Genomic DNA, 12,868 nt, shown 5'->3' with positions numbered 1-12,868 from the left:
TGCATAAAATCTATAGATATGAAATAGTTCAAGTATAAAACAATGTTAGTTTAAACGTTAAACTTAGAGATAAATGTGCGGTATTAGGCGCATATCCAATAGTTTGTGCAGAGAGTGGAAGCTGAAGACGCAGGACATGGGCGCCAGTGCATTTTTTTCAGTGGAAGCAATTTAAAATGATCTGTCAATTTTGCTCACAAAGGTAAGAGTAGGTTAATACATCATTCGGTACTGTAAAGGGTGTACTTTTATTTGTGTGCACTTAAAAAAACGTATAAAATAGTTTTAAATTATTACTTAACGAAATAAAACAAATAGAAAACAAAAACTCTCTCATTATGTAATCCGAAAAGATAAATTTCTCTTTAAAGGCGCGTCCAAAAAGGATTTTTGTTACACTGACTCAGAATACACTAGTTTATTAATATATAATTTAAATAAGCTTTACTCTTTCCGGCCCGACACATTCAGTGTTATTTATTTACCTTTGTGGCAATTTTCAGCATATTGTGTGCTTGAGCGCGGATCTGTTCCAGCTGCGCTGCAGTCCGTGCCCAGCCTCGAAAGTGAAAGCAAAAGTGAAGTCTCCTGTTGTTTCCACCAGCGCGGCATTTTTTTCTTCACCATAATTTATGGATGTCTAAAATATTAAAATAAGGAGAAACCTAAAACAGATAAAACCGGTGCCCGTCCGCCTCTGAACTTTGACGTGAAAATTGGCCTGAAGCCCAGCAACCAGAGGTGTAAAAAAGTCGGGCTAGTCGGCCGAGGATGCAACGCTCTAATTGACTGCTTTGATGCGTTACAATATGGTAGGGCATTGTTTTAATGCTTACAGCAGAAAAATATATTTTTTTTAATGATTACTCACTGGATTGTTATCTAAATCTGCAATAAAATGACATTATTACAGCTTTAACTGAGGGTGCTATTGATTTCGTTTGATTTCGCACCCTCAAGCACCCATATTTATGTAATATGAAGGCTTTATTTCTCTCTAAAGCCCCATCCAGTATAGGCCTGTGGAGATGCGAGTCAGCACTGTGAATTTCATCTGGCAGCTCACAAGAAAACATTAATACATTAAACAAAATAGACAAAATAAAACATTAATAAAAACATTAAAATGTCTCATTTTTGTATACATTAATTAGTTAAATAATGGCCTAAACGAATGTTTATTACTTACTATAAGTTACTATTAGACGTCTCAGTTAAAGTTTTTAAAGCATTCTATACGCATTTCCATAGTCGCATAAATTCCGCTTTCAGAACGGTCACGTCCGTAACGGAGAGATGTCACGTCCGTAACGCTGATTTTTCCTCTGAAACATAAAAGCGAAAATTTAAACAAAATTGATGTTTTAGGTTTTGTAAATAGCCAACCCTTGTCAATTCGGCAGATATTGTTACTTCTGGTTTGTGCACTGTAAATCGCAGAAATTTTACAAAATATGTTGTCTCCCAGAAACTCGAGTCTTTTTTTGTCACGTCCGTAACGTATGTGTATTTCCCTCATTTAAAATATAAAACAGGGTTTTAGACTGAAACTTTTCTGATGTCTGGACTCTATTTTAAGGGGTTTCAAAAATATAAAGAGATGGTTCAATATATTGGTAAAGAATAAAATTTATGAGGATTTATATTTCAGGTTTTGACCTTGAATGTCACGTCCGTAACGCTGGAATTGCTGCTGTACATTATCCCTTACATAAAGAGCAATAATCTACAATAATTATTTTTGTCATAATATTGCAGCCCTATGAGCTCCTGTATTTTACATACAATTTAGATAATCTACCATTTTAAACAGTCTATTGTTGCTGACAATAGTTTAAACTTTAAAATATTGATTCAAGTAATTGGTTAAATATGTGACATTAAAGACTAGGGATGCACCGAAATGAAAATTCTTGGCCGAAGCCAAACAAAATTACACACTGGGCCGAAGGCTGATTACCGAACAGGTTTTCCTCCATGTATTTTGCCAGTTTTTTCCACCATTGCATAAATTAAATAGCCATTATTTGCTTTTTACAGTTTTGTCTTGCTTTTCAAAGAAAAAATCAATTACCAAACAACAATTAAAAAATATTTATTTAACACATTTTTAACATTCTAGTAGACATTATAGCCTACCAACAAAGCACAATTTAACTCAATTTAAATTAATAAGTTAGTAAAATAATATTCTTTGGCAATTTTTAAGACCCCTTTCTTGAATCAGGCATGTGTTTTTAATGTACAAATAAATGCAGCCTTGCTGAGCAAAGGGGAATGTTATAATAAATGTATTAATAGAGCTGTTGTAATGATTGTTATCATTACTTTTTTGTTTAATTTTACAGAACAGAAAAATTACAATACTAACATTTATGAATGTTGTCTTTTATTTTGTGGGAAACCTGCAAGAAGACAACGTTCTGTAGTTTATTTACTAATGGTTTAAGGCCATTTCGCAATTTCAGTCATTATACAGTAACCACCAACAACCACCCCTTTCTCTTCTCATGGAAGACATGCGATGTGATACTAAACAGTCTCGTGCTGTCGGTGCTTTCTCAGACAGTTTTAAATGCTTCCACACTGCTGACATGTTTGCTGCATTAGTGCGCGCCTCTGTTTGATCGCGTCACGTCATTGTTCGGTATAATTTATTCTGCCTTTCGCTTATTCCGACCACCAAAAGAGCCTTTTTTGCCATTTTCGGCAGAATAATTTCAGTTGCCAAACACTCGGTGCATCCCTATTAAAGACAACATAGTATGGTGATTATAATACTAGGGTGATTATAAAAAATGCCCTCATGAATGTAAAAAATGCCTCTGGAAATAAATTCCCTTAATGGAAAAGTTCATTTCTGATCCTGATACAAAGATTGCATTTTTAAGAACTGTCTTATTATTCAAAAGACTTCAGACATTCCCATTGGTTTATGCCTCACATTGTTTTCTGTATCTTCTTCTGTCTAACAGCACACCAGTGCAGGTGCTGAGGGCTCAGGTCAGGCTCTTGCCTCTCCCGGTTCCTGTCTGGAGGAGTTCCGCTCGTCTCCGTTCATCGAGTGCCACGGTCGAGGCACCTGCAATTATTACAGCAACTCGTACAGCTTCTGGCTAGCCACTGTGGACAGGAATGAAATGTTCAGGTAACATTTTAGTCTTAAAACCAAAAGATGTCTATCATGAAAGTATTTTTCTAACTATTTTCTTTCTCTGCCGAAACAGCAAGCCGCAGTCAGAGACACTGAAAGCTGGAAACCTGCAGACCCGTGTGAGCCGCTGTATTGTGTGTATGAAGAGGACGTAACGTAGTGACATTTTTGCAGTGCGTTGTTGTTGAGGATCAGCCATCATATACAACGACTGCGGCCATCATGCTGATTGCCAGTGATGTTTCACTGGAGCAGTATCTTCACATTTAACTCTATGGTGCTACTGTGCAACACAGCAAAAGAAACTGAACAAATAAATGAATTTATTAGTCCTTTTTTTTAATTAAAGAAGTACCTCAAAAGAAATATGCAGATCCAGCAAGGTGCCATGGCAGTTGTGACACAATGTGCATTAGATTTATTTTTTTTTTCTCTAGAGATTCTTTTCATGTAATATTTTCCTACAAGAATTTTGATGTTGGTACACAAGCGGTACATTTTTTGGAGGGAGAAACGCTCTCTCGCCTTTTTCTTTTTTTTTTTCTTTTGAGTGGAATTGTCTCCATGTTACCAAATCGGCACTTTGAACATCAAAGAGACGAAATGCACTGAAGCGTTACATTAATGACTGCTTTTTTTACGGCTATCGATTTTTTTCCCAATCACTTTTTCTTCTTTATTGGTGGTACTAACACTGCTGTATCAGGACTTTTTTTTAGCAATGTGTCATTTATCTCTTTTTGTAAGTAATAAAATGTGTATATTGTGTAAAACACCTTTTTAGCATAAAACAAAACAGATCTTTTTAATGAATTTCTGGGTTCTTTGTCAGTATCCTCACCAGTCACTCCTTTTATTCAGATATTAGTTCCACTTTCATTTACACTGACATTTGTACAAAGAACTTTCTTTAAATGAAACAGTATTTTATAAATATATATATTAAAAAGAAAGTATATATCCAGAAACTTGATTTGGCTTTAGGAGGGGTTTTTTTCATTCAGTAGTAGTGCGTTTCTCATAGCACATATGCATAAATTTCATTGTTTTGAAAGACCTATCCTCTATTCAGATTTCATTTAAACAGCAAATACATTTCTGTGAAAACCCATTGAATACTAGTGTTATGAATTTGTAAACTTTTCATAGTTTTTATTTGTTATATTACACCACAGTGTGGTGTTTTACTGTTTCAGATTAGATAAACCACTGTCTGTTAGCAAATGTGAATAGAAACTACACTGTTGCATATATTACAATTATAAAATACAGTTTTGTCAGTGCATACATACATACAATTTGCTGACAGAGGTGGTTTATCTCATCTGAAACAATGAAAATCTTGGGTTGCAAAAATGTGTATTTCAAAATCATTTCTCCTTTTTATGTAGTATCCAGAAGTTGTTATAAACCTAAATGACTGAAATAAAAGAAACAAACTTTGTCTGTGCAAGGTGAACTTTTTATAGAGTGGGATTCTGATTATTAGTATTAGCATAGTACACTACCAGTCAAAAGTTTTTTAACAGTAAGATTTTTAATGTTTTTTTAAAGTTTCTTCTGCTCACCAAGTCTGCATTTATTTGATCCAAAGTACAGCAAAAACTGTAGAATTTGGAAATATTTGTACAATTTAAAATAACTGCTTTCTATTTCAATACATTTTTAAAATGTAATTTATTCCTGTGAACAAAGCTAAATTTTCAGCATCATTACTCCAGTCTTCAGCGTCACATGATCCTTCAGAAATCATTCTAATATGCTGATTTGCTGTTTAAGAAACAGTTTTTTTTATTATTATTATTATTAACAGTTGAGTACATTTTGTCAGGATTCTTTGATTTTTGGGGGAAGAAAATTATAGAAATGAATACTTTTATTTAGCAAGGATGCTTTAAATTGATGTGATGATAAAGACATTTGTAATGTTACAAAAGATTTCTATTTCAGATAAATGCTGTTCTTCTGAACTTTCTGTTCATCAAAGAAACCTGAAAAAATCTACTCAGCTGTTTTCAACATAATAATAATAATAATAATGTTTTTTGAATAGCCAATCAGAATATTAGAATAATTTATTTTAAGAATCACAGGAATAAATTATATTTTAAAATATATTCAAATAGAAAACAGTTATTTTAAACAGTACAAATATTTCACTGTTTTTGCTGTACTTTGGATCAAATAAATGCAGGCTTGGTGAGCAGAAGAGACTTGATAAAAAAAATCTCAGTGTTCAAAAACTTTTGACTTGTAATGTATACTAATTAGAAACTATTTTATATTTTCTTTGAGTTAAGTTTCCACATTCAAAGCAGCGGGTCTTGCTGCATGAAAACCAAAAATAGTTTTATGATGTTGGACCACTAGAGGGAGAACTAAGTCACAAGGACTGTAGGGCTGCACCAAACAGCTGTCTTTACCCTGACAGAGACATCTATGCCAGTGTTGCCAAGTCCGCGGTTTTCCCGCGGAATTGGGCTACTTTAACAGCCTTGGGCTGTTTTTCATATATGCTGGTTAAAGCGACCTCAATAACGTAATTTTTAACCACTGGAATGCTAATTTTACGGGGGATTCCCGTAAAAAAAAAATGCGTATTTTACCCTCCAGAACTCATTTTTTACTGGGGGACCCCCTCGAAACACGATTGGGCTACTTTTGGCTATATTTGAGTAGCAATTTGGCGGGTTTTGTTGTGAAAACCTGATCTATGCCGTATCTATTTATTTATATTAGATGCATATGAAGTTGCACAAGACAGATTTCCAGCCACTGTTTTGTCATAACATAACAATTGGATGTAAAATTCACTGAAACAAATATGTTTGTCTCCTTTGTATTTTTCCTGTTAGCGTATCACCCTCGTTTCCTCCTTCCTGCTCTTTCTGATTTTAACAATGTGCTTGTTATCCAGGACAGATTGGTTAATGACTAAGCTTTGAGCTTAGGAGAGGTTATTAGGACCTAAATAGTCCATATTAGATCCAGTTGACAAACTGAGTGTTGATATTTGGCAAGAGCTAAGCTCTCAATAGGATCAGTGAGCAGATGACAGTGACCCCATTGCCACTGGGATAATGGTCTTTGTTCCAGCCAACAACAGGACCAAGGGGCAACGACCAAGCCAAGCTCTTTACAAAAATTACTTAAGTGGTCTTATTCCTAGAAGGAACCAAAACAAGGGTCAACACTGGTTCGGAATGAATAAAGCTTGACCTGAAAGTTCATTGTTCGCTACTTGTGCAACTGAAACGTTCAGTCAGGCTCTGAAAGTATTTGTTTTGAACATTTATGGACCATATTAGACAGATAACTAAATGTGTATGCAAAATATACAGTTGTCATATAACACCTGTAAGTTCAACCATTTAAATATGGGGATAACCATACAGTCTGACTTTGAATTAACTTGACTTTGGATTAAGTTTGTGTCTCTTAAATGATTCAAGGAATGAGACATGTTGAATCTGTTTTTCCAGGTAAATTGCCCCTTAGGGGCATATCGATTGACCTGAGCTTCAAAAGGAACCACTGCTCATGCCTGTTTTGAAACATGAGCACCTAGTGGAAAATACTACATCCCTTGAGGGTTGGAATTTGGCGCAAATGTTCACATGTTGCCACTGAGCTCATGATCCACATGCAGCCTAAGCCCGAACACAACCTACATTTGTGCAAATACTATACAAGCTACTGAAATCAAATGAGCCGCATGGAGAAACCTCAGCTCCTAATGACGCAGAAACGTCTATCAGAGAAGGATTCCCCTTCTGTGCTCTGCACTGGTGCAGCCAAGACTACTCAGCAAGGGTTGTTAAAAGTGCACTGACTCACTCTTCTAAAACTAATCTGTAGTTTAAATGAAATTACATGATTTTACACAAGCACCTGTTGCTAATATCAGCACCATAAATGTAGGGACAAGGCTGCAGAAGTTCATTGTGAGTAACTTATATTTTAAACACGTTATCAGTTACTTAGCTGTTTTAAATAGTTCAGAACAAAAGAAAGGTAGATCTGTTGTATCCATAGGCTAGACTATGGAAGCCCGTTTCTGCCACTGAATGAAAAAAAAAAAAAAAAAAGGTTATTGCAACTTTTCATCTCACAGTTTGAACTTTTTTTCCTCAGAATTGTTTGATACAAACTTGCAGTTCGGACTTTTTTGTCAGAATTGTGAGATATAAACTCGCAAATATGAATTAAAGTCCATTTTCGAGGGGAAAAAATTTTCAAAAAGAGAAACATTCTCAGAATTGCGAGTTTATATCTCAATTCTGACTTAATAACTCACAATTGTGTTACCAAAATTCTGACATATAAAATCTCAACTCTAAGAACTTTGTTTTTATTTAATGCTTTAAAAAGCTTTAAAATGTTGTCATTTTTTAAAAGAAATTCAAACGATAAATACTATTTTGTGGCTCTTTAATTGATTTTTTATTTTTTACAACGTGTCATCAAATGGCCATATTGGAGGCACTGAAAGCAAACAATGGCACTGAACTGAACAAAACTTGCATATTTTGCTGACTATTGCTGCTGAAAATGATCAATTATTGTCATGTTTTGGGCTGTACTAATTGGTCGGACCGGGAAAAAAATTTGAGGTACTATAGACTGCCAAAGTTGTAACAAATCAAGAAAAAGAGTGCAAAAAAGAGTGTTTGTGGTTGGCCAAACTGAATCATTTCCATTTGTCAAAATATTGTGCCCTTTCCAGCTTACTAAGTCCTTTTCTATATGATTTAGCAGCTTCCACACATATTTTTTTCGTGGTTTAGACAGCATAAATTAAAAGAACGTATCCAGTTGTACGTTAACCATGCGATCCATGCTGTTGTTTACATCTGAGTATCTTCAACATTTTAATATATAATAATTAAAAGTTGCAATTACGTGTTTATTTTTTATCCAGTGGTGGAAACAGGCTTCTGGTTCATTAGCCGCTGTAGGGAAATAATGATCGGTAAGAATAACAAAGTGCAGTAAATGGTAAAACTGCGCAACAACCACTACAAACTACAAACCAGTGTGTTCATAATTAAGATAATACATTAAAATAATATGGTAGACACAGCAGTTTGCAATATCAAGCAGCAAACAAGCTGTTTTATACAGATAAAAATAGCTAGAAGCTAATGACACCAGAAGCCAGACCCATTAAATTTACAAATGACAGTACAAAATTGTAATGGCATTAAATAGGAAAAGTCTAAAAAACTAAGAACCTTGGAGAAATGTAAATAAGATTTTTTTAGATAATTAAAAGCACATATCTCTGATTCAATCCTGAAATAAACAATAGAAACCATCACTGAAATTGTAATGGTTTTTACTGGTTATAATGGGAATTGTACTGGTTTTAATGGAAACTGTAATGGTGCTTATTGGTCTTTATTGATAATTGGTTGCCTTCAAATTGAAATTGAAAACCACTAAATACTAATGGAGTGTATCCCAAAACACACTACACAAAACAATTTTTAATGGTTTTAATAGTTAAAAGTTGATGTAATAGGTTGTAATGGTATTTGGAAACCATTAGAATTTCTGTGATTGTTTCTATTGTTTTTTGTCAGCATAGTTGACAAGCATAGCTCACATCAGGTATGTCTTTAAAGGTTTGTAAGTTATGGATAAAAATCAATTCCACAATGGAGAAAATTTATGGGATTTTTACTTTTGGATCCAGACTGTTGCACTCTGTACCATGAATGTATAGTATGTGTGTGTAGTATGACTGTAATTTGGAGATTTATATGCTTGTAAGACAATATATTTGTCATGTTGTCATTGTCATGTGACTTACAGTCTCAGTTGAGTCATTACACTGCAATTCGCAGCTCCTCTCCAGTGTCCTCATGGGATAGTAAAGTGTCCACTGGACGCACTCTTCAGAATCACGACAGAAATACTAGGTCATCCAGGTACTTTTGCCAACTGAATACTGTCAACTCTGACTTATTATCAGGGTTGCCAGGTTTCCACAAGACAACCTGCCCAACTGCATCTTAAAACTAGCCCAAATCGCATTTCTGTGGGGGAAAACACATTCTGGGGGGTAAAATACAAGTTTTCTGTCTGGATTCCCCTGGTAAAATTCATGTTATTGGGGTTGCTTTAAAGCAACACTCCACTTTTTTTGGAAATAGACTCATTCTCCAACTCCCCCCAAGTTAATAAGTTTTGAAATCCATTCAGCCGTTCTCCTGTTCTGGCAATATCACTTTTAGCATAGCTTAGCATAGATCAATGAATCCTATTAGGCCAGTAGCATTGTGTTCAAAAATAACCAATGAGTTTCGGTATTTGTCTTATTTAAAATTTGACTCTTCTGTAGATTATATCGTGTACTAAGACCAGCGGAAAATGTAAAGCTGCGATTTTCTAGGCCGATAAGTTTAGGAACTACACTCCCATTCCGGCGTAATAGTCAAGGAAGTTTGCTGCCGTAATATAAAAAAGAAAAACCCGTGGAGATGTAAAACAACCCAAGGAAACCGTGTTAACGTAGCCCTATTCTGCAGGAAAATCAGACTTGGCAACACTGCTTATTACTCACATACGCTATAGTTAGGGATATTCAGACACAGCCATGGTGGTTTGTTCCTCAACGATTCAGTGTTTGTGAATCAATTGATTGAGTCAATGATTCAACGACTCACAAAGACAATCACTTGTTGGCACCAATTGGTAAGTCTGCCGGAACACTAAAATGGAAATTAAACATTTCGGTTTCTTTGTATTAAGTTAGCCTTCAGCAAAGGATCTTACATGATGACATTAGGTTCAACCATGATATTTGAACCTGACATTTCACACCAAATGATACCAATATGTGCTGCTGCCAATGAAAGTGCAAGGTGTCAGTGTATAGTGGATTGATTCTGTACATTAGCAAGCAGTGCCAAAAAGCTTACATTTAAATACTGAAAATCCAATTAAGGGCGTCATTATAGAGGAACAACAACAGTGCATGTCATGGTCACTGTGTAGAAGGACAGTATCAGTCCCCAGACATTATTATACATGTGAGTAGATTTGTGTAGTGGTTGGAGGCCCTTAAGGAGATAATAGTTTCCCAGTTTAAGTGCCTTACTACATGCTCATAGGCAAATAAGCTCTGAGTTTCTGGGAAAGAAGTCGACCCCCCCTGAAAAGTTCACTTGCATTGGTCAGTTATCCGCTTTGATTTCCCCAAGCTACTTACTGACACTACTTACTGGCATGAGCGTGCTTAGGGAAGGTGGGAGGTAGCGGGTGTTATGGTGTGCACCCAGTGACGCATACATGTGTGTGCTTGTCTTTTTTTATCAGATGCAGACTGAAGTCCATCAAGTTAAACTTAAGTTCAGAAAATGCAGAAAAACTTCATGTATCAGTTACCATTTCCACAATGGACTTTTATCTTTTAATAAACATTGTCCTACAGTTTATTTGCCAGTTTTATGTCTGATCATTTCCTAAATTCACTTTTTTTTTATTACTTTTTTTATATGCAGGTGCATCTCAATAAATTATAATGTCGTGGAAAAGTTGATTTATTTCAGTAATTCAACTCAACTTTTTTAAATTAATTCAACTATGAAATAAGTTCAATGCACACAGACTTAAGTAGTTAAAGTTTTTAGTCTTTGGTTCTTTTAACTGTGATGATTTTGGCTCACGTTTAACAAAAACCCACCAATTCACTGCCTCAACAAATTAGAATAATTAAGACTAATAAAAAAACATTTTTTAGTGAATTGTTGGCCTTACTCAATACTTGGTAGGGGCTCCTTTTGCTTTAATTACTGTCTCAATTCGGCGTGGCATGGAGGTGATCAGTCTGTGGCACTGCTGAGGTGGTTTGGAAGTCCAGGTTTCTTTGACAGTGGCCTTCAGCTCATCTGCATTTTGTGGTCTTTTGTTTCTCATTTTCCACTTGACAATACCACATAGATTCTCTATGGGGTTCAGGTCTGGTGCGTTTGCTGGCCAGTCAAGCACACCAACACCATGGTCATTTAACCAACTTTTGGTGCTTTGGGCAGTGTGGGCAGGTGCCAAATCCTGCTGTAAAATGAAATCAGCATTTTTAAGTTGGTCTTAGTAAACAGGTGCAGTGACTTTGGTTTTCAAAAAACACAGTGGACCAACACCAGCAGATGACATTGCACCCCAAATCATCACAGACTGTGGAAACTTAACACTGGACTTCAAGCAACTTGGGCTATGAGCTTCTCCACCCTTCCTCCAGACTGTAGGACCTTGGTTTCCAAATGAAATACAAAACTTGCTCTCATCTGAAAAGAGGACTTTGGACCACTTAGCCCAGGTAAGACCCCTCTGACATTGTCTGTGAATCAGAGACTTGTTTAGCCGAATACAGAGGTCTTTTGCGCATAACCCTGCTGAAAAAGCCTAGGCTGGTTGGCTGGTCTTAGCCTGGCCAGGCTGGGAAAGTGGCCAAAACCCCTCTAAAACCAGCAGGGGACCTCTATTCCAGTGGAATTGGGCTACTTGCAGCAGAATTGGGATACTTTACCACTGTTGCCACAGGTTGTTTTTGATGTCCGCAGGTTGAAGCAACCTCAGTAATGTCATATTTAGCCCCTGGAATTTGAATTTACCGACGGAACCCTGACAAAAAAAACGTGTGTTTTACACCCCGGAATGTGAAAACAGGGGACCCCCCTTTAAAGGCGATAGGGCTAGTATTAAGTAGCAATTAGGCGGGTTTTGTTGTGAAAACCTGGCAACCCTGCCCTATTCAGCCCGGTTTTCGAAGCGCACACACCGAAGCACACACAGAAAGGACAGCCTAATTTAGCACGATTACTCTTTAACGTCGCATCAATGGAGAAATACACACAAAAAGATGCCGAATTGTCCAATTTGAAGAGCATTCACGTAAACACAGTCGATTACGCGCCTTCGGATTTAAAGGGACAGCCTAATTTAGTTGCTATCTTTATCTTTTCTTTATGAGAAGTGGTTTAATTTTATTTTAATATAAAGGCATGCTGTACCATGATAAAACCTTAATATCAAACCTATGTAATAACTTTGTAAATTTTGGAGAAAGGCTTAATAAATGCATTACACTGTAACTAAACCCATTCGATTTTAGCCTAAACTAAATTTACTGTAGATTTAGTCGACCAAAACTTGACTAAAAGCACCTTGAGTGTAAGAAAGGCGCATTACAAATAAAATGTATTATTATTAAAAATAAAACAATTCAGATAACTAATATATGACTGAAACTAAATGGCGTTTTAGTCAAAAGACTATAACTAAAAAAACAAAAAAAAACAAATTTGATTCATCAATTCAAAAATTAACACTGTGCCCTACACTACATTTTTTTTAACCAAAGTACGCAGACCAAGAACTAACCACGTGTGATCTTTCCAACACAATGTGTGCAAGACGAGCATTTGTGGTTAAATTTGTATTTTTAATTTTTTACATAATGACCGATATTTTGCTAGATAAGACCCTTATTCCTTGACTGGGTTCATGCAGAGCCCCTTTAAAGCTGCATTGAAACTGCTGTTGGTCCTTCAAACTGCTGATCTCCATTGAAGAAAGAATATTTCCCTCAAAAACCTAATTTCTTTTCAACTGAAGAAAGAAAGACATGAACATCTTGGATGACATGGCAGTGAGTAACTAATCGTCTCAGTGTTTGTGGTCTCTATCACTGCGTCTCAGTCAGGGGGC

The 12,868-nt window shown here is 35.9% G+C and overlaps 1 protein-coding gene across 1 annotated transcript in view; it reads left to right on the top strand.

The window, feature by feature from the left end:
• Positions 1–4,597, top strand: part of col4a5 (collagen, type IV, alpha 5 (Alport syndrome)) — a 67,950-nt gene extending 63,353 nt beyond the window's left edge. The window contains exons 48-49 of the mRNA XM_073835983.1: positions 2,976–3,148; positions 3,228–4,597. Of these exons, the coding sequence (XP_073692084.1) occupies positions 2,976–3,148; positions 3,228–3,309 (255 nt within the window). The 3' untranslated portion in view covers positions 3,310–4,597. The remainder of the gene's footprint in view (positions 1–2,975; positions 3,149–3,227) is intronic.
• The last annotated feature ends 8,271 nt before the right edge of the window (positions 4,598–12,868 follow it).

Source organism: Garra rufa, chromosome 3, assembly GCF_049309525.1.
Source record: "Garra rufa chromosome 3, GarRuf1.0, whole genome shotgun sequence".
Taxonomy (NCBI): Eukaryota; Metazoa; Chordata; class Actinopteri; order Cypriniformes; family Cyprinidae; genus Garra; species Garra rufa.
The sequence above is the reverse complement of the archived record's forward strand: the minus strand, read 5'-3'. Positions and strand labels throughout refer to the sequence as shown.